This window comes from Dromiciops gliroides, chromosome 3, assembly GCF_019393635.1.
Source record: "Dromiciops gliroides isolate mDroGli1 chromosome 3, mDroGli1.pri, whole genome shotgun sequence".
Taxonomy (NCBI): Eukaryota; Metazoa; Chordata; class Mammalia; order Microbiotheria; family Microbiotheriidae; genus Dromiciops; species Dromiciops gliroides.
Window position 1 is genome coordinate 585411990 of NC_057863.1, and position 22098 is coordinate 585434087.

Here is a 22098-nt window from a genome sequence, read left to right on the forward strand (position 1 = left end):
AGCCCCAGGAAGCCCAGGGTCTAGCTCTAATTAACCCTTCCAGGCCTGAAGCCTCAGGCATGGAGCCTGGGAGAAGAAATGAGGCTGCCCACTCCCAAGCAAACCTTCATGTGCATGCATCCCCACCCACCCAGTCATGAGCCTTGGGAAGCACAAAGGAGGCATCAGAGGTACTTAGACATTTCCCTTTTATACATATTGCAACAAGTTCTCCATAAAACATTCATCTCAAATAAATTAAAAAGTTATCTTTCTGCCTCCTTGGCATCTAAAAACGGAGCCCACCTCAGATCCAGCCCCCCTCCCTGGGCTCCTGATTGTCCAATGGGCAAGGGGGATGGAAAAGGAAGGACTAGGGTTCAGGGCTGGGCCTGGCAGGGGTCCTGGGCCCTTCTTCAAAAGCCTCCAGCAGAAAGGGCGAGGTGACTGCATGGGCCTGGGAAATGGCAGCCAGCTCCTTGAGGAACTCTGGGAAGACCACTGCACAATAGACAGCATTCTTGATGCGCAAAGCCTCACCCTGACGCTCAGCAGGGCCACTCCGGAGGTGCAAGGGTAAGGTCCCCAGAGCTGAATGGGAACCCAACCCCCCTCCAAGGCCCAGGGCCGGCCCAGGGCCTTCACGGCCCAGTTGTGGAAGTACTTGGGCTGCCTGCCGGGATCGCGTTGGACTGTGTGCATGACGAAGGAGCAGCTCTCCCAAGGATGGCTTCCGGGCCTTCACTAGGAAGTAGGAGAAATTAGAGAGAGGATTATGGAGGGGCCAAGGCTGAGCTGAAGATCCTAGTCCTACACATACACTCTTAGGGAGAGCCAGGCTTAGGACACATCCAAGAGCTGGGTTCTTTCTCTTCCCCAAGAATATAACCAGGAATGGAGGGGAGTGGAAGTTTGGGGAAAACAGGCAGATGCAACGTGCTTTCCTGGGACTAGGCCCACTTTCCACCTTTCTCTATTACCACAATTCCAGCAGACTAACCTCTACCTCCCTTTCCTCAACCCAAGCTTTCTCTAGTACTTTTGCCCTCAGGGTCAAGTGACAGGGAAAGAGATAGACAGCTCTTTCCTCTCCTTTAATCAATCTTCCAGTCTACTCTCCCAGTATAAGCACTCAATTTTTCTGCAAGCCACATCTACAGTCCTATCGAAGCCAATACCCATTCCTGCCCCTGAATCAAACCTGCCATTACTTTCTCTAATGAATACATGGGCCACTGACATTAGATCCCTCAATGTTTCTCATCTTTAAATATCTATTTCTTACCCCAAAATTCTCATCCTTCCTTCCTTCCTTCAAAGAAGAGTCTTCTACTTTGTCAAGGCTCACCTGTCCACCTGTGCCCTCCATGATCTTTTATCACCTCCTCCAGGACACTGCTCCCTCAAAAACCACCAGATACGAGTCACGCTTAAAGCCTCACAGACATCTTTGAATTCCAGGGCTGTTGAGTCCTGTCACTTCTCTCCATCTCCTTGTAGCATGGTGCAGTGTAAAGAATACTTGGTTTGGAGTCAGAGGTCTTAGGTTCAAATCCTGGCTTTGATACAACCAAATCACTTAACCTCTCTGGTCTCATTTCCTCATCTATTAAAAAAAGGGGAGGGGGAACTCTTAAATCTTTGCTCTTATGTTTCCTCTCACTTCTGCAACTCTTAAATCCTTGCTCGTACATTTTCCTCTCACTTCTGAGTTCAAGCTCTCATTATCTTGCCCCTGAACTACCCCTGCAGCCTCTTAGCTCATCTACCTAACCCTCATCTATGCCCCCCCCCCCCGAATCCAGCCTGTACCCATGGCCACCAGAGATCAGTCTTTCCCAAACACAGCTTGAGCATGTCCATCTTACCAGTCTGCTTCTCAAAGAGACCTTTTCAATGGCTCCCCATAAACTACAGGATAAAGTCCCAACTATCCATACCCTGCCCCCCCCCAATCATCCCTGGTCACCTACTCCCCTTTTATAGAAATTCTCCACTCCAAAACTTTCCAACCTCATTTCCACTTTCCCAAATGCTCCATTTCCATCCAGCTGCTCTCCTGTCTCCTGAAAGCTCCCCAGTCTCTCTGACTCCCAAACTCTGCTGAAGTTGTTTTCCCTTCCGAGAATGTCCTCCCTTTCCATATCTCCAAACCTTATCCTTCGAGGTCCAACTCCCTAAGGCTGCCTCTGTCCACCAGAGCTAGAAGCTACCTCTTCTTCCTCTCAATTCAAATCGCGCAAGTTGTCTGTAGTATTTATTATGTATGAAGTGATCAGACACTGCCTGATGGTAGTTTTGTCTATGTGAATGTTAGCCCCATGAGGGCGGCAACTGTATTTTCTCATTCTATGTACAGAGTACATATAGAGCGTAGTACAGAGCTTCATACGCAGCAGGCCTTAACAAATGCTGAAATGACTGATGTGACTCGGGCTTCACTTAACCTCTGTTGCTTCAATACCCTCATCTGTAAAAAGGGGATAATAATAACATCTAAGTGCCAGGCACTGTGCTAAGTGCTTGGCAATGATCTCATCTTAAGGATAAGATGGCACTTAGTAGGTGCTATGTAAATGTTGGCTATTTTCATTATTATTATTGTTTAGAAGTTGTAGTCCTCCACATGAGGATGGGAGGGACTTAGGGGCTCAAGACCTCACCAAAAGTCTCCACTAGGTGGAGATTCTGGGAAGATGGAGAACTAATGCAGGATGTCATCAGGATTAGAGATTTTAGGGCTTCACTGAGAGACTCAGAAGGATTAGAGGAACAGGGTATCTACTGGAGGGCTCAGAGGAATGAACAATTCCACAGGGCCCAGGGCTTGAGCATAACACCTCAGGAGGTATGGACTGGGTGTTTGAAAGGAGAATAAGGAAATCAGGATTGGGAGATGGGGAAGGAAGGGTGGAGGCTTTACCTAGCTGTCATAATAGTTTGGATGTCATCAGAGGAAAGAAAGGGAGGGAGGAGGGAGAAGGCTTCCAGAAGGGGTCAGAGAGATTGAATTAGAGGTCTTAAGAAGGAATTCAGAAGGCGGGAGGGGAAAGGACCTCACCAAGGGTATCTGGGCGTCGTGGGACAGATCCAGTCCCAGGACCCTCAGCCCAGTCCAGCTTGCCCCGGGCAATGAGGTACTTCTTGGCTTTGGAGAGTAATGCTGGGAAGTCCTCCTGAGAGGCTGCAAAGCTCTCAATCTTGTTCTTCACTGAGCCCAGCACCTGTGTAGCAGAACTCGGTGACAGCTTTTGCACAAGCCAGGCTGCTCCCAGACAGACCTCAAAGGTCAGGCTCATCACACTCTCCAATTCCTGCTCCAAGCCCTACAACTTGCCTATGTTCTTAATTCTGGGTTCTTTGGGTGACACTGGGCCTTTACCCTTACCCTCATTTTTCCTCTTGACACAAAATACATGAATATTCATCCACTGTACACAAACAGCCCTCTCCTCCACATCCCCATTGCACCACCCAGGATTTCTCTCTCTCATGAACATAAGATGAGGAATCTCAATGCTCAGCAAAGTTAAGTGCTTAACAGCATGGAGTCAGTTAAAATGGTAGCACCAAGACTTGAGTGTGGGCCTCTGGACTCTCGAGTCATTATACCACACTCCCTCCCTCCCTTCCTAAGGACTCTCCACTCTTACCTGAAGTAGGGACTTGACACTGGGCTGGAAGACCATGTTGGTGTTGAGCAGGAAAGAACGAAGCAAGGGTTGGGGATAACAGGCCAACTGAGCCACAAGCCCCGTCAGCAAGAAGTTGACATAGAGTGAGTTCTGCAGCATGTTCTCCAGTTTAGCAAAGAGCACAGCCATGAAGGGGCCTGGAACATGGTACACAAGGCTTACCCTCACCTCCCAAAATGAGATGACTCATGTATCTAACATACAAGACAGGACACCCACATATACCTCACAGAACCCAGACTTTACATACCTCACCTTTATCTTAATGATATCTTATGCATTCTTCTGTGTAAGCTTAATAGAACTGTGTATTGCTGAGGGGAGCAATTGGTTTACAGTGCCCTGCAGGGTAGGTGAATAACTCTACTATTAGTAAAATGTGAAAGATGTCATGTCGAAAAAGAAGTAAGCTTATTCTCTCTCCTCCGGGCAAAACCAGAAGCAAGAGGTAGAAGTTGTAGAAGTAGATTTCCACTCAATGTAAAGAAAAACTCCCTAACAATCATAGCTGTTCAGAAGTAAAATGGGCAGCCTTATAAGTTTACAGGGAAGTCTGAGAAACAAACACACACACACACACACACAATTGGCTTCACTCATTAGGGATGCTAATGTATAGGAATAGGTCACTTGAAGTCATCCCAGCATGGTGAAAAGAGTACTCTATTTGGAGTCTTAACCTGGGTGAGAATCCTAGCTCTGCTACTTTAGTACTTGGGTGATTTTGGTCAAAGAGCTTAAACTCCCTTAGTCCTCAAGTTGTGCCTTCTATTAAAAAAAGTAACTGGACTGCACCATAAGCTCCTTGAGAAGAGGAATTGCTTTAGTCATTTTATTTGTATCCTCAATGCCTAGCAGTGTCTGGCAAACAGTAAGCACTTAATACTTGTTGACTGATTGATTTATCTGTAAGATCTCTACAAACTCTAAATTCTATTATCTCTTTCAATTGATTATGATATGGATGATCAGAGAATTCGAGCTGGATCTTAGTGGTCATTTAGTCTAATCCCCTTTTATATCGAGATGCCAAATGATTTCTCCAAGATCACACAAGTAATAACTGGCAGAAATGGACACATACCCATGTGAGAAAGTAATGGAATTTGGCAGATACTCAAAGAAGGGAGCTGGGAGGAAAGAGAAGCCCCAGAATAAGAGGTGGAAAAGACCTGAGAGGCCATACCTGAAGTCTCAGGATCCATGATCAGAATGAGAGTTTTTAGATCACCTCTAAGTCCCCTTTCCATCTGAGCACTCTGAGTCTATGATAGAAACCACCAAATGGGTGGCAAGGCTAAGGTAAGGTGAAGAGAACAGAATGCCACCCACCCTCTAGGCAACATGGCTATCCAGGACACTGGACCAAGACACCAACATAACTTGTTACATACACCAGACAGAGACCCAGTAATGAGACTGGACTGCTAAGTGTGATTACACCAGGCCAATTAGGACAGAAGAAACAGGATGTGCTAAAGGAAATTACAAGATCTAGACTCAGGCCAAAGATATCAGAAGAGAATAGCATTTCCTGAGGCCAAGAATCAGAAAAATTTGCTGCTAAAGGAGATGACTCCAAAGTAAGATCAGGGCAGACTAAAGCCAAGAGAAGAATGTTCAAGGTCACAGATAGAAAAGTCCATTTGTTCTTTCTCCTGAGGACTATCAAGAAGGCATAGTGGAAGTTGCAGAATAAATAAGCAGTCCTGAAACCAAAGGAAAACAAATGCCTGACTCATATAAGACAAAGAAATGGTAAAGAGATGCTGGTTTGAGCCACTTCTGTCCAGAACCAAGAATTCAAGACCAACCATAATTCAAACAATGAGGAAAGGAGTCCAGTGAAAACCAGAATTGTAGCTAAAGCAGGAGAGCAAAGAAAAGAAAGAAGAAAGAAACCTGAAAAAGATCACAGAGGTCTCCCCTCTTTATGCCCAGAACTGATAATAGGTCAGGCCCCAACTCTACACCCAAATAGCCTTTTCCAGGATACATTTTAGTTGTTTTCTCCATGTTCTTCAGTTCAGTAGCAGGAAACATTTAGTAAAACTCAGACTGAGGGGGGAGGAAGTGATAAATTTGTTGATGGCTGTGGAAGCATATAGTGGTCAAGATGCCTCCTGGTGGCACTTCCTGGAGGTGATAGCTAATCAGAAGGGGAGGGCAGCAGACCCTTTACTTTGGTCCTAGAGAAAGGAGTTAAATTCTGGAGTTGAAGGACCAAGGGACTGCTTTGGCAACAGGGATATGGGGTTTCAGCTCTAATCTAGGACACATCATATACATGCCTCCCACATGTACACCAGAGTGCACATACACAGGCCTCCCACCCCAGACATGGCACATAATCCTGTAGATGACCAAACATAGATAAGCTTTACATAAATGAAACAGCATCTACATGCCTTCTAAATAGGACAAGATCACGGTACAGTGAAAAAACATTGGTAAACCTGAAACAACACAGGAGACTGATGATTCACTAGGACTAGAGACATAAATTCTGGGAGCAGGCCAGATACAGGAAGACATGGGTATAAGTCACATAAAGTCAGAACAGAACATTTGCAATGGGGAAACTCATGACCTCAGAGTGGGCCTTGGAACAAACATGACATGATACACCATGGGCCAAGAACGCTTACTCAGCACAAGATATAGAAAGCATGAGAAATTAGCGAGGGCAATCACACATGAAATGAGAAACACAAAAACCTAGGCCAAGAAACACATGATAGTGTCAGAATGAACAGAGCGCTAGGCTGGGAGTTAGGGAGGCCTTTGGGCTTGAATGTCACCTTCAGTCCTTGCTATCTGTGTGACCCCAGGCAGTAGATTCCTTACCTTCTTGGCATCTCAGTTCCATTGTCAATAAAGTGGGGCTAAGAATAGCAACCACTTTCTGGGTCATTATGAGGAACAAATGAGATGATATATGTAAATTACTTGGTAAACCTTCAATTCCTAGATAAATGTGAGGCCTTATGATTCCTATGGTCTGGACACAGATGAGACACTGGCCAAGAAGTCTCATCCAACCCACTAAGAATATAAGCCAAGGTGCACAAAGGTCAAGAAACCCCTCACTCAATACAGGATGAAAATGGGAGAAACAGGCAATAGCAGTAAAAGCACACTTGGGACACTGCCCAAAGACCCACAGCACAGTGATCATGAGGAAAAACAGCAGAATGAAAGGACTCACCTGTGAAGGGTTGGCTGGGCAGCTGACTGGGAATCCGAAGGGGGCTACTGAGGAGGGGGCCAAGGGGCTCGGGTGGGCAGCTGAAGCTCTCGTAGGATGCCTCCTCCTCTTCAGGCAATGGAGATTCATGCCGCGAATCTGGCCCAGCCCCCCCATTACTCAGTGCCACCTCCAACTCTCTTAGCTCCCTCCCAAAACCCTCCAGCCCAACCAACCCTCCAATCCCCCCCTTCTGTTCCCCTACTCCCTCACCTGGCCCCCGACGCACTTTCTTGGCCCCCTCAGGCCAAGGCCCTAGCGCTCCATTGACCTGGAGAGAGGTCAGCAGGCCAGAACCCTCTCCCTCCCCCAGAGACAACATCCGTGCCCCCACATGGCCCCCACTTCCTAACTCTTCCTCCTCTCCCTCTACCCCCTCCTCCCCATCCTCTTCCTCTGGCTGCAGGCTCCGTTTCTTAGTCCGAGGGCCCATGGGGCCAGAGCCAGGGTCCACAGGGCTAGGGTCAGCAGGGGGCTGCTCCCCATCATAGGGAGCAGACCAGGAACGGCAGGCATGAACACAATGGTCCACGCAACGCCGAGCCTCCCGAAGATACTCTAGGTAGTTGTCTTCCAGCTCTCCTGGTTCCTCCACAGGGCCAGGCCGGTGGCCAGGGCTGGGGGCCGGTGATGGGGCCAGGCTGGGAGAGCGGGGAGAGGGGCTCGGCGGCTCTGTGCTGCCCAGGCTCTGCTGCCGAAGGAAAAGAGCAAGGCGGGATGGTGTGGAGGGCCGGGTTACTGTCACCACTGATGAGGAGTCTAAGTTGGGGCTGCTGGGGCCTGGAGACACAAATGAGGAAAACAAAGGTCATCCTGGGAATCACTATGGAATGAGGGAAAGCTGATCATGGCAGAGGGCAGGACAGGCAAAGGAGGAAGAGTCAGGATGGAGGACACGGGAAATAAGAAGACAAATCAGGATAGCAGAACAGATCAGGACAAGCGAATCTTCTTCCACCTCTCTTCACCTTTCAAATCATCATCCCAGTCCCACCCCTCCATTCCCTAGGTCCCAAACAGAAAAAGAATGGAGAAGCTGATGGAGTGGTGCAGGCCAAAAACAAAACAAGGAGGGGGCTGGGATGGGACAGGAGGAAGATGGGGCTGGGGAGAGTTCTATTCAAAGGCAGGAGTTGGCCCAAATCCTTTCCACTCTAGACTTTCTATGTGGGATTAGAGATACTCTATGACAAGCTTCCTTCCAAAAAGCCAGTCCATATTTGCCAGTGGTTATCCCCACCTCGAGCCCAGGAAGCCTGCTCCAGGTGGGGCGGACTTGGGGCACGATGTCGGCAACATCGAGGGATCAAGGACAGGAACTTGTCAGCTGCCCGCCCATACAGGTCCAGGTCACGTACAGCTCGCTTCTGGCTCAACATGACATGGTTACATGGGACCAGATACCTAAGGGAAACAGAAAAGCAGCAGCTAGGGGTCAGATACTTGAAAAACAAGGAGAAACAGCAGTCAGGGGTCAGATACTTGAGGGACAAGGAGTCTGGAGACACAGAAACTAAGATTCAGGGAGCTTGGGGAGTTAGGGCCCAGGGAATCAAAAAATACAGGAATGAGGGAAGGCAAAGAGGGAGCCATGGATGGATGGGGCAGGGAGAAGGTAGTTGATGTTAGGAAGAGGACTATATTAGAGCCTTCTCTCATAACCTGCTCACACCTAGCTAAGAAAAATGCACAGCTGGGCCCACTGAAGTCTCCCAAACAGCGCCCTCCCTTCACCAAGCCCTCCTGGTGGGGGGGAGGGGGGGAAATCACTGAGGGTACTCGAAAGGGGGTTAACTATGCTCCCACTCACAGTACCTAAGCACCAGCTGCAGCACCACATCCTCACAGTTGAGGTTCAGAAGGGTCCTGAAGAGGCTCAGGGAGACCATGCAGAGCTGAAGGGAAAGGAAGGGGTCACTTCCGTAAAGGTCCCCACCCCCCACAAGTCTCCAGGCTGAGGGCAACAGTAGAGAGCTAGGAGGAAGAGGTCATCTGCATGAAATTCCCATTCCCTACTGCCCTCCACCACCTTTCAGGCAGAGACCATGTTGATATGAGGAAAGGCACAATCACCTACAACTCTCCCTCCCATCAGCTAAAAATAACAACTCACATTTCTATAGCACTTGAGGATTTACAAATGCTTTCCCCACAAGAGCCCCATGACACTGGCAAGTATTGCCATCCTTATCTTACAGATGAAGTTAGGTAACTACCCAAGGTCATACAGCTTACAAATGCTGGAACCTAGATACGAACCCAGACGGTCTGACTAGGAGTCTAGTCATCTTTCAAGGGATCATTTGCATTGAGTCTCACACTCAGCAGGGCACAAGGAGACAGCCCATGGGCATAGGGACCACAGGGTCAATAGTGAAAGACCCATTCTTTCCTTCCTAGGGGTGATGTGCTTATCGGTTTGAATTTTTGTCTCATTAGCTATGATGTCACAAGTTGGGTGTCCACAAAAAATGCTCTCTGGTCCTCTCTAATTCCACTCTCAACCACAATAGAGGCCTTCATTACCATTCACCTGAACTACTGGAGTAGCACTTACCAGGTCTTCCCACACCAATACATCTTTCACAAATTGCCAGAGTAATCTATCTGCTCAGTCCTTTCCTCAAAAATCATTAGTGGCTCCCTACGGCCTACTGAGCAAAGTTGAAATGACCCTCTGGCATTCATGGCTCCTCACAACTTTGTACCCCCTACCACCTTTCTGATCTTTTCCCATCCACAGTCCCTTTCACATACTCTGAACTGCCACAAAAAATGGACCACTCTCCAGCATCCTAGGAGTGTTTTTGCTCAACTGTTCCCTAAGCCTGAAATCTCCTCCATTCCCTCCTCTTATTCTGGTGCATTCCAATCAATCCTTTAAAACCCAATTCAAATGCTCCCCCTCCACAAAGTCCTCCCTCACTCCAAGTTGGCAATGACTTTCTAATTCTCAGACCCCAATCTACTGCACCCTGCTCAGTGACACTGCATATCCTAGTTTATCTACTGGTGTCTTAGGCCTCTACTAAACTACACACTCTCATGAGGGAGGCAGTAGAACCCAGCACAAAGAGTGGGGAGCCTAGAGTTAGTTGTAGGACCTAAGTTCAAATCCTGGCTTTGCCACTTGCTGCCTGGGTGGCCACGAGCAAATCATTAACCTCTCTAGGCCTCAGCTTCCTGATCTATGAAGGGGCCGGGCTAGGCGACCTCTAAGCTTCCTTCCAGATCTAGATCTTGATCCTTGTCTAGAAGTGGAAGAAGCGCAGCGCCTCCCACCATGCTGTGCACATAAGCTTGTCTGGAGAATGTTGAACTGGGTCCCTGAATAGCTGCAAAGCCTATTCTAAAACATTCTAACTGTGTCAAACAGTGTACTCAGTGACAATGTAGCTGAATATCTGTCTTTGGAGAGATTAGGTAACCAGGAAGGTTTGCCCTAGGAAGTAGGAGGAGCTTCACACAAGGAGAGATTCTGAGTCATCTTGCTTGCTCTACAGCAGGGCTGCTTAACATTTTGCATCATGGGTGCCTCGGGCAATCTGGTAAAGCCAATAGACCCTTCCTCACTGTAATGTGTGTACTTTTAAATTCATAATTGAAGGAAATGCTAAATTTCCATTTAAGGTTAGTGAAAATTAAGATGTAATTTTTTTTTCCTTTCCAAGTTCATGGACTCTCTAACATCTATCCATGGACCTTTTGTGGTAGGGACAGAGCAGGGGGAAAGGGGGGGAAGGGGATGGCTTGGAGTAGGGGGTATGGGGGGTTTATGGAGCACAGGTTAAGAACCCTACCCCTTTTCTAAAAGTAAAGGAAAGTACAAAGGGGAGAGACAGGAAAAGGAGGCAGGGATAAAGAAACTGGGAGGCCTTAGGGTTTCGAACAGGAGGCTGGGAGGGAGGACAGGGAGGCAGGGCAGAGCACACAGGAATGGAAAGGCTGTGCCATGGAGTATAATTATGTGTGCAGATGTCCTTAAGAAGCACTGACCCAGGGATGGAGGGAGACATAGTTCCTTTACAAATGAGCAAGTCTCAGCACTACCTGCTATTTTCTTTTATCCTAAAGAACCGACCCTCCCAAGATCTGTGGAGGCAAGAGAGCCAAGAGCTGGGGCAGCTAGGTGGCACAACGGAGAGAGCACCGGCCCTGGAGTCAGGAGGACCTGAGTTCAAATATGGCCTCTGACACTTAACACTTACTAGCTGTGTGACCCTGGGCAAGTCACTTAACCCTCATTGCCCTAAAAAAAACAAACAAACAAACAAAAAAAGAGAGGCAAGAGCTGCTGTAGCCAATTTCTCTATGGCTTCTGGGGTTCCTCGATTTCCCCACATTCTCTCTGCCTAGGTACAGACACAGAAACTTAGAGTTGGCTGGGACCTCTGAGGTCAGCTAGTCGAATAGGCCCCTGTATAGAAATCCCCTCTATGAGACCCAAGTAGACAGCCAGCCTTCACTTGAAGACCTCTTGAGGCAGGTCATTCCACTTTAGAAATTTTTTAATTGTTTGGTGTAAAGCAAAACTTTCCGAATGAAACTTCCCTCTCTAACTTCCCCTCATTGTTCTTGCAAGAAGTTCAATCCCTCTTGCACATGAGGCCCCAGCACATATGTGAAGGTACCGTGCCAGCAGCCCTAAATCTCTGCTTCTCCAGGCAATGCCCAACCCCTTTAGCCAATCCTCATATGATGTGAAACTGAGCTCTTTCACCATCCTCACTGACCTCCTCTAGACACTCTCCACTTTCAATGCCTTTCCTAAAATGTGGTGCCTGGAACTGAACTCTAGCTGTTGTCCTTCCCCTTAGCTTAACAAGTAGAAAGAGCATTAGCTCTGGGGTCAGAAGACCTGGGTTCATATCTCAGCTTTGGGGGTCACTACTTCTGTGACCTAAGACAAACCACTTGACCAGCCTGTGTCCAGGTTTCTTTATTTGTAAAATAAGACAACTGGATCAGAAGAACTCCAAGATTCCTTCCAGCTCTAAGGAAAAGAAGTTAAAGGAGAAGGAAAAAAAAAACACCAACTGAGAACATACATTGTCAAGTAACAGATCTTGGAGAGAAAATTCTAAAATGCTCTGGGGGAGACCAGTGTCCAAGACCAACCGGCCTACAAAGAGCACTGGACTTTGAAAGCAGGAGGTCAAAACCTGGCTCTACCACTTCCTAGCAGCATCAAAATGACCAAAGTTATCAATTTTTTTGAACCTTAGTCTCCTTATCTATGAGGAATTCAACACCAAAACCTCAAAGTTGTGAGGATCACACGAAAACCAGTAAAGCTGGTAAAGCTCTTTGTCAACCTTACAATGCTATGTACATATCAACTGCTATTAAAACCGACAGCAGCTATTAGTGGCTATGTTAACTATGAGAAGTTGAACCTCAGGTAAAGGGGAGGACAGCACTCCCTACCTCTCTGGCATATTCTAAGGAAAGCATTTTATAAATGATAAAGGATCATGGAATGTGAGTTATTATAAAAGGGGCCTGGTGAGGAGCCCTACATCTTTGATACTAGAACCAACCCAGCAGAGTTCAAAAAGGCTCATCACCAGGTTGGTTGACCAAAGTATGATGACATTTTGGGCCACAGCAATCAGTAAAGGCTGTCTCTTGAGGTAAAGAAGGATTGCAATCTGTGTTTATGGAAGGAGTACTCAACACTGACAAAATCATAGATGAAATAAATTAATAAAGCATTAAAAAAAAACACCATCATATCTACTTCAAAGAAGGCAGTAAAGTGGTAATAGATCTGCTCTCCACAGGAGGCCTGCTGCATGGTCATCCCCAACATCTAAACCTTTATCTCAAGTGACCTAAGAGAAAGAAGGAATTGTGTTCATAACCAAGCAAAGAAAGCAAAGAAAGTGTTTTGGGATGCCAGAGGTCAAGTAGAGACTGTTAGCAACAGGAAAAGCAGAGTTCAACCTCACCCCCATCATCTGTATGGTATGGTTCCTTAAGAGAAAATAATATTAGTCCCGGGGTCTAGCTATGAGTGTTAGCACCCTCCTTCCAAGTGTCACTGCTTAACAATCCTATCAATTTCATATCCCCACACAAAGCCTGCTAACACAGTAGGTGTCCAGTAATTGTTTGTTAATGAACACGGAAAACTAAAAGTAGACTGATAGCTGCCCCCTGGACCAAAAGGCCACACAGGAGACTGAGCCTAAAGGAGTTATCAGCTTATAACAAAAGGTAAGGAAACCTGAATCCATCTAAGTAATTGCCATTAGAAGTGGCCATTAAGCATGCCTAAGACAAATGAGGATAGAAGATCCAGTAGATACCTTGGAGACTATAGGGTCTTATCAGGATGAGGAAAAAAAGTGGAGAGAATAATTATCTCTTGAGGACAGTAACCAGCAGAGGCATTTGTAAAATCAGTGCAGGCATGAAGCCAAAGTGGAAAATCTAAGGCCCAAGGAGGATAGGAGCCTTGTTCAGAGATGAGATGATGCAGGGTGGGTCAAAGGATAGCAATAAGGATATGGGAGCAGACACAAATCAAGAAGCAGCCTGACCTAGGGGCAGTAGCCATGACCAAGGACAGGAGTTGTACCCGTGAGTTACTGCTGATTCGTGAGACGAGGGTGTCAAGGATGGTGTGAGCATCATGCCGGTGGAGCAGCAGGAAGCGCAGGAAGGTTCGGAGTAGGGCAGGTTCGGATACGCTGCGAAGGAATAGCTCCAGGTACGCTGTGCTGGCAATCATCTCCTCCACAGAGCTCTAGGGGTGGGGTGGGGGGAGGGGGAGGGGATGGGAATCAGGACCCCCTACACACACATATCCCAATCTGACAACTATTCCCCAGAGTGAGTACGAGGGGAAGACGTGAGGAGAGTGTGTGTACTGGGGGAGGGAGGGAGGAGAGAAGGGAAGAGGGAAGAGGATAATCTTCCACCACCACCATCCCCAGGGCCAGGGGGGTCAGGATAAGACTTAAAGACATACCCAACCCCACTCCCAACCAGTCCCCACCTCCTGTCCTGCTCCACACCTTGTGCAAGGCGGGGCCCATGACAGGCACCAGGAACCCATTGTGAATGTAATCGACCAGCTGCTTCTGAACCATTGGGTGAGCCACCTGCAGGGGAACTGATGGTGAGGGAGAAGGCAACCTGGCCCCCAGGCCCTGATGAGTAAAGGTATAAGGAAACACACGCACGCACGCAAGCACGCACGCTCACATGCATTAGAAAGAGAGATGGTACTCTTTGCTAGAGCTCCTAGCATTCCAACCCCTCCCTACCACCCTAAAGTACACAGTCACACCCAGGTCCCTTCCACTTGGATAACTGACATCTAGAACTTCAGACAAGTTTCCAACTGTCTTCCATCCCCCTGCTGCTTCCTGACTCCCCTTACCTGAATGACGGCATTGCAGAACTCCAGGGAGCTCATAAAGAGTGCGAGGGCTGGTACTCCCAGCCAGTCTTCCCGCCTCAGGCAGTGCCAGTCATCCCCCCGAACCTCTATCTTCCGGGGTAAAGATGAGTACAGAGCACTCAGTCCTGTAGCCAGCACCTGGGGCCATAGCAAATGGGGGGATAACCTGGTTACCAGATGGCTCATAGCTCACCAAAGCCTTCCCCGACCTAGGTTGCTAGCTCCCTGGAAGTTGTCTAAGGTGGCGGATGAAGGAGGAAGTAGGAATAGGACCCCAGGGCTCACCCTTGACTTTTCCGCTACCTCTGGAGCTCTACCATCCATATTAAGTCCCTCCCCTAGCCCACTGTCAGGGAAGAGGGGTCTGACCGGGCAGAAGTAGGAGTGGTCAGCGATGTACTGGCCCACAGTGGGGCTGCCAGCCGACAGTGCCATAAGTAGCAGCAGAGCATCTCGGGCTTGCTGACCCAGCGTCCCTTCACGGTGCACAAAAGGGACAAGGCGGGAGAAGAGCAGCAGGCGAGGTGCAGCTCCTGGCTCAGGAGGAGGCTGTAAGAAGAGCTCAAGTAGTGCAGGCTCCCGAGCCACACACACACACAGCTGGCTGAGAAGGAGCACAAGGCCAGCATCCAGTGCAGGACTAGTGGGAGGACCACAAGCTTCCAACAAGGTCAGCAGGGCCTCTCGAACCGGCCGGTGATGCAGTAGTGGCTGCCGGGTCTCACTCACCAGCATTTCGAACAGCTTCAGCTGCTCGGCCCGCCTTTCCTCGGCCCCTACCCCATCCCCAGGCCCATCCCACTGTAGCTGCCAGGCCAGCACCCTTGCTAGAAGATCCTCTTGAAGGGCAAACTCCAGAAGGGGGCCTGGGGCTGTGGGAGCTGAAGGAGTCGCACGGTCCTCCACCAGCAACGTCAACATCTGGTACATGTGATTGTGCACAGCACTGAGGTCATCTGACCCTCCAGGAGCTGCTTGTGGGGCCCTCCGCTCCAGGATCCTGACTACCTACAAATGAGAGAAGAGCAAATTGGAGAACTATGAGTGTAGTTCCTAGGACCTTCTCAGGAATTCAGCCCACAGGCACTGCCTCGTGATACCCTCTTCACCTACATAGGAACAAGGCACAGTGTTGGAAACCAAAATGCCCTTTTCCCCCACCCCTGCCACAGATATACACCCTTGTCTTCTTTGGCTCCCTAACCCCACATTTAGGGATGGACTCACTAAGGAAGCGCACGATACAAGCAGAGGGAGTGGTTCTAGGGGGAAAACTAGGGAAGAGTGATACAGGGTGCTTACTGAGAAAGGGCAGGACAAGAATGGACTTTTTTACACAGAGGCAGGTGAGAAAGTGGGGTCCTACCTGAGACCAGTGGTTCTTGAAGACCATGAGGCAAGTCTCTGGATCAGCAGTAACAGGAGCTTGTGGACTGTTGGTTCTGGGAGCACGGTGTCCAGGACCCCGAGGGGCCAGTTTGCTCAGCCAACTCATCTTCTCCATGGGGTGGAAGGGTAGGCTGGCTGGAATCCCAGGGACCACACTCCTGGGGTTCGCCAACTGAGGGCTCCCTCTCCTTGTGGCTCCTACTTGCTTCATCCAGTTTGGAGGGATCCACGATCCTCCATGGTGACAGGAACATACATCAGACTGTAGGGATAAAATGGAAGTGAAAGCTGAGCCAAGGACAGCATAGGCCCAGGCTCCCTTAGGCTGCCCATTCCACAGTTCTAATTATTAGGAAGGTTTTCCTTGATTGAATTGAAATCTTCCTCTCTGCCACTTCTACCCAGTTAAGAATCTGAGGCAAAGTTTAGAGAATCTGGCATTCCAATTGAAGGAGGGAACCTTAGCAAAATGGTATAGGGATAGGTCTTCTGAGAACAGTCTCTCCACACCTCCCTCCCTCCCTCCCCATCCCAGTGTTGTTCAGTAGAGTGACTACTGGTCCTGCTGATTTCCTTTATGTCTGCTGCCTGAATGGAGGCTAAAGTTTTCACCCTGCCACATAAACACACACATATATAGAACAAACACACACCAACACATACTCTCTCTTCAAAAATACATAGCATTCAGAAGAGGCTCAGGATGGCAACTAGGAAAAGGGAAAGTGTGCACCCCTCCTCCCACCAAAAGCTGAAGAGAAGTCAGACTAAATAAAGAGGTAAAGGTGGCTCTGGGCTTCTAAGCACACATGCAGGCAGGTACATGCGGGCAGGTACCATCAGTTACACACAACAGCCACCCACGTGGTCCAGAATTACACAAAGTATGAGGAGGAAGGAGAAGCATGCACAGGCCTGGATCAGTGACAAGAGGAACTCAGGATGGTGCCTGTCATCCTGACAAAGCTAGGCCTTTCCTGTAAGCCTCCATCCTCACCACCCCCATTCCTCCTCCCTAGGGAACTCCACAGCAACCAGGAGTTAGGAGTAGGCTCTACGTAGTCCACTTGGTAAACAAGCCTCTCCTGCTCTTCCCAGAGAAGAGTTCAGAGAAAAACTTTCAAAGTTCTCTTTATCTAGGCTAGTCTAGGTCCAGCTAAATGTCTTATGGATATTCACAACTCATTGTCTAATGCCCACTAAGTATCCTACTCCCCACTTAATCTATAGGGAGTGGGGCTGGGAGGAAAGAGACAGTACCTGGCCAAAGGTGGTGCAAGGCCTGAAATTCCTAACCTTCTCTCCTCTCCCTGACCCCTATCCAAGCACAAGATAGCAGTGCCCCCTCCCTCATATACTAGACTAGTGCAATGCCAGAGAAGAACTAGGTAGAAACATACCCTCTGAGAAAGGTATTAGGGGTAGAAGAAAGAACCCAGTATCACAGTACCCTGGGACCAAAAAGCCAGGAGGAGAGAAGCTATAAGAGATGACCACTGACCTGAAACCAGGCACTCAGTCAGGAAGTGCCAACAAGTCACATGGGCACTGAGTAGCCAAGATGCCAACGTGCCCACTGAATTCTACCCCTTAGCAGCACTGGGGCAGGAAGGAGTGGCCCAGTCTCAACCATCAACCTTTGCTCTGGGTGTGGGCCTCACCCCACCTAGATGGGAGGTCTTCAACAGAACTAACTCCCATTCCTCCCAGAGCATTTGTCAGGGAAGTTCATCTACCTGCAATTGCCTGTGAATCTCTCTCTCTCTCTCTCTCTCACACACACACACACACACACACACACACTCCACAACACCAAACAAGATCACCCATGGCAAAGATGAGATGACATCTCCTCCTCAGAGAAAAGCAAAGACAGGGATCCATTCACCTAGCTCTAGAAGGGCTCTTGAATGACCTCATATAAATTCACAGCAACATCCACCCTATCCATAATTCACACACCATAACCCCTAACCTGTTATGTATATGTAGTGACCACATAAAACTTTCCCCATGTAAGCCACACCATCCCTATCATAATCTCCTCCCCATTACCTATTACTCCTCATCCAAATATTATTTAAGTCAGATTATATCACAATATCAAGGAATCTCCAAGTTGCAAGGACCTTAGACATCATCTATTACAATTCAAACCTGAAAAGCAATCTCTTTTATAGCATCCATGACAGGGAATGCATGAGATCCTAAGGTAATTTAAAGAATCAGAGAATCTACCAACTGGAAGAGATTTCAAAAACCATCTAAGCCCAGCCTGGTAAAGAACCCTTCTTATACTACCCCAAACATGTGGTCATCTAGCTAGGTGACACAGTGAACACAGCACTGAGCCTAGAGTCAAGAAGAACTGAGCTCAAATCTGGCCTCAGACACTTACTACATGTGTGACTCTAGACAAGTCAGCCCCTATCTGCCTCAATTCCCTCAACTACAATATAGGAATAATAACTGTGAGAAACAAATAATACAATATTTGTAGACCCTTCATCACAATATCTGGTAAATAATAAGTATTTAATAAATCCCCTTCCCTTCCCTTCTACCTTAGACTTCAATTAAGAGGAAACCCGCTACTTCCCAAGGTACTGCTATCATACCTACAGACTCCAAGCATTTTCACTGGCTATCACCCAGCCCCAGAATACTCTCCCTCCTCATCCCTGCCTCTTAGCATCCTTCTCTGGCTTCTTTCAAGTTCCAGCTAAATTTCCACCTTCCAAGAGGGCAGGGAATGACTATCTTACTTTTCTTTGTATCCCCAGCACTCAGTACAGTGCTTGGCACATAGTAGGTGATTGATAATGTTTTATTTTATTTTCAATCTAAATGCGGAAATTGATATTTGACCCATAAACTTAATCTTATTCAACTTAGGTAACTGCTTCAATAAGACAGGACCAATCAAAAACCTGGATGAGAATGAGAGAAAAGAGTCAAAGTGACTCTGAGGTTTTGAGATTAAATGCCTAGAAGAAAGGAAGTACTACTTCAAGAAGGGGTTCAAGCTGGGTAGGATACAACAAACCACAGCTAGAAAGGGGAACACCCATTTCAATGATTCAGTCACAGTGGTGGACACAAACACAAAATCTCAAATGAGCCCATGTAAGATCTTCCTTTACCACTTAAAAATTGAAGTTGATCAGTGCTTCTTCTCACCTATCTCGCTCTACAATTCCTTTTCGCTCTGTTTGTTCTATTCTTTCCTGGGTAAAGTACAAACTCCATAACCAGACATGCAGAGCCTTTAATAATCTGACCACATCGATCTTATTTCCTACTACTCCCTTACACACAACCTTTGTTCTAGTCTCACTGTCCCCCAAATATACTTTGGCGGTTCCTTCGTTAGCACCTGTGTTTGATCCATTCACCCTTCTTCTTCCTCTTAACCTCTCTAAATTCGAGTTCAATTCCTACCTTATCCCAGAAGCTGTGCCTGCTCAGTACAGCTCTCCCTGATCTCACTCTGAACCACTATAGCCCTACCCTACAGTCTATCCCATTCATTTAGTAGATATATACTGCCTTAGGCTGCCCATTCCACTTTTGGACAGTTCTAATTATTAGGAAAGTTTTCCTTAATTGAATTGAGATCTTCCTCTCTGCCACTTCTACCCATTGATTCTAGTTCTGTCCTCTGGGATCAAACAGAATAAGTCTAATCTCTTTTCCACCAAAAAGGTCTTCAAATACTTTTTCTTCTTCTTTTGGTGTGTGTGTGGGGGGGGTAATTGGGGTTAAGTGTCTTGCCCAGGGTCACACAGCTAGTAAGTGTCAAGTGTCTGAGGCCGGATTTGAACTCAGGTCCTCCTGAATCCAGGGCCAGTGCTCTATCCACTGCGCCACCTAGCTGCCCTCTGAGGCCATATTTGAACTCAGGTCCTCCTGACTCCAGAGTCGGTACTCTATCTACTTCGCCACCTAGCTGCCCCTTCAAATACTTTAAAAGAGAAATCCCATTGCCCTATTTACTAATATACTTTGTACTTTCACAATCATCATCTGGGATCTACTTAGGTCCCACCCTTCTTCCCCCTCAATCTCCTCCCTTAACAAGCTCCCTTCAGGTTTTCCTCCCAGATAATCCATGTCTACTACATCCTTCAAGTCCTAGAGCAAAATTCACTTTTCTCATGGACTCTCAGTCAAAAGACCTCATGGAGATAATTTAGTCCAAACTTTGCCTAAAACAGGAATCCTCTCTACAACGCTCAGAAAGATGAGCATCCAGCAGCCACTTCTGCGTACCTTTTCTGAGGTACTTCCTCCAAGCAATCTTCCCTGTATCTAATGTATCCAATCCTTGTATTTAGAATATTATATGTGGCTTCTCTATATGTTGTTTTCTAACTGGGTTTGGAGTGAGAATACCAGGATTAGAATAGAGTCTCTGCTATTTGCCACCAGTGTGGCCTTCTGTAAGTCATCTTACTTCTCTGGCCTCTGTTTCCTCATCTATAAATTGGGGATTTGGGAGGGAGAGTGAACTAGAGGATCCTCTAAGTTCCCTCTTAGCTCTTGAGTTCTATGAATGTCTTTTCCCTAAGTTAGATTATTACTGAGACCTGTAACAATAAAGATCACTGAAATAACAAAAATTTAACTAAGCTACAATCAATGGCTAATATATCGAAAGATCTGATACAACTACATAACTTGGTCAGTCCCATAGAGTCTTCCTACAAACTTGCAACATAACCTTGCCTTCACCTCCTGGTTATCATCATTCTATATTCACTCTACCACCAGCAGGTCATTCAATAGGCTTTCTACCTTCCTCACTTTCACCCATGTTGAATATACCATGTTCCCATATTGCCTTAGTGGAGAAAGGGTTCTTTCCTATACTTTTTTTTTTTATTTTTTGCAGGGCAATTGGGGTTAAGTGACTTGCCCAGAGTCACACAGCTTGTAAGTGTTAAGTGTCTGAGGTCATATTTGAACTCAGGTCCTCCTGACTCCAGGGCCTGTGCTCTGTCCACTGTGCCACCTAGCTGCCCTTCCTATACTTCTGATGGGAATTCTCTAAGAAATTATTATTTACTAATGTCTATCACATACTTGTGTGTCTAACATTTTCCCAGAGAATGGGGAAACCCCAGAAATAAACCAATAAAGCAACTTAGGTGGAGTCAAGCTAATGTGGAAAACTGCTGGCAAGTAATGATCATTCATACATGTCCTAGAGTCTTAATACCCACCCACCCCCTAACCCCCCAAGTCCATATGGCTCCAGATGGAAAAGTTTCTGGGACCAAGGGGGAAGGTAAGTGAATATGAAGAAGAGAACAATTCTGAAGGAAAAGAAAAACCAGGAGTTGGGTTCTAGGTAAACCTGGAGAAACACCAACGAGTTTGTTCCAGTGATGGATAGCAACTGGCCACATGTGAAGTACAATCCTAGATAGAAGCAAGGTTTATTTAGCTATAAAGTTGTACTGGCCTCTATGGTCAGATTAGAGGCATTTTAGAATAAACTTTACGTGCTCTATTTAACATGACAAATTTGGGCTTCTGAGGGTTGGTTTGTTATTTTACCCTATTTTCCTAAGCAGTGAGAAAAGACCTTTTAAAACCCTCATCTTAGCCTAGTCTGGAACCAAGGGAAAGAAAAGAGATGTATGGGCCACAAAGGGAGTACAAAGATTTCACAGGACACATGACCTGAATGGATTTAGGCGTCTTGGAGTAAGAGTCTCATATAAGGCAATTGCATAATGAGAAAGTAAACCAATTAGACACCCCCTTCCAGGTGATATGAATCTGGTCCCCATTTTTCTGCCCAGGGTCACATTTCTTCATACTCTATATAACATTTCCATGTCCCCCTTCGTCAATGTTGTGAACACTCAGTCCTCAAGGTCCAGTCACTCCTTATATATGCCCTGTCCAAATCACTATCACCTGTCATGTATGTCCCCCTTGTTCACCCTACCTGTCATGTGTTCCCAGGCCCCAAATAGCCCCCCCACACCTGTCACGTGCTCCTCACAACAGTCTCACCAAGATGCAGATGTGTGTGTATGCATGTGTGCAGAAGCCCTCCCCTCTGGGCCTTACACATACAGACACCCCCCACCACCCGGAATCTAACGCACTCAGCCCCCTCCCCAGGAGTGCTTTACACACTCAAGCCCCCTCACGGGGCCTCCCCCTCCCAAGCCGTCACCAGGAACCCCATCCCACGGGCCGGACCTCACCGCTCCACTCTCGCGCTGCCGCTGACCCCGTGCGGACTCCGTAGCAGCCGCCGCCGCCGCCCGCGCTCTCAGGCCGCCGCCATAGCTGCCCGGTCGCCTCCGCCCGCGCCCCGCCCCTCGGGGCGGAGGGAAACCGCCCCCCGACGTCACCTC

The 22098-nt window shown here is 47.6% G+C and overlaps 1 protein-coding gene across 4 annotated transcripts; it reads right to left on the bottom strand.

Annotated features, from left to right (window-relative positions):
* Window positions 1-171: 171 nt before the first annotated feature.
* On the bottom strand, window positions 172-22060 carry FHIP1B (FHF complex subunit HOOK interacting protein 1B). 4 transcript variants are annotated; one of them, XR_006355653.1, is made up of 13 exons: window positions 21941-22045; window positions 15699-15983; window positions 14702-15340; window positions 14312-14470; window positions 13944-14030; window positions 13505-13672; window positions 8737-8816; window positions 8162-8325; window positions 6883-7701; window positions 3633-3811; window positions 3041-3203; window positions 1328-1585; window positions 586-723 (listed from the first exon to the last, which is right to left on the bottom strand). XR_006355653.1 is itself a non-coding variant. In XM_043995110.1 (12 exons), exons 2-12 carry the CDS (start codon window positions 15930-15932, stop codon window positions 353-355), a joined length of 3063 nt encoding a protein of 1020 aa, XP_043851045.1. In that variant the 5' UTR covers window positions 15933-15983; window positions 21946-22060; the 3' UTR covers window positions 172-352. The 4 variants fall into 4 exon arrangements, 3 of the variants coding, with proteins under 3 accessions (XP_043851045.1, XP_043851044.1, XP_043851046.1); XM_043995110.1 differs by lacking the exon at window positions 1328-1585 and having other exon boundaries at window positions 172-723; window positions 21946-22060; XM_043995109.1 differs by lacking the exon at window positions 1328-1585 and having other exon boundaries at window positions 172-723; window positions 21941-22043.
* Between the last annotated feature and the right edge of the window lie 38 nt (window positions 22061-22098).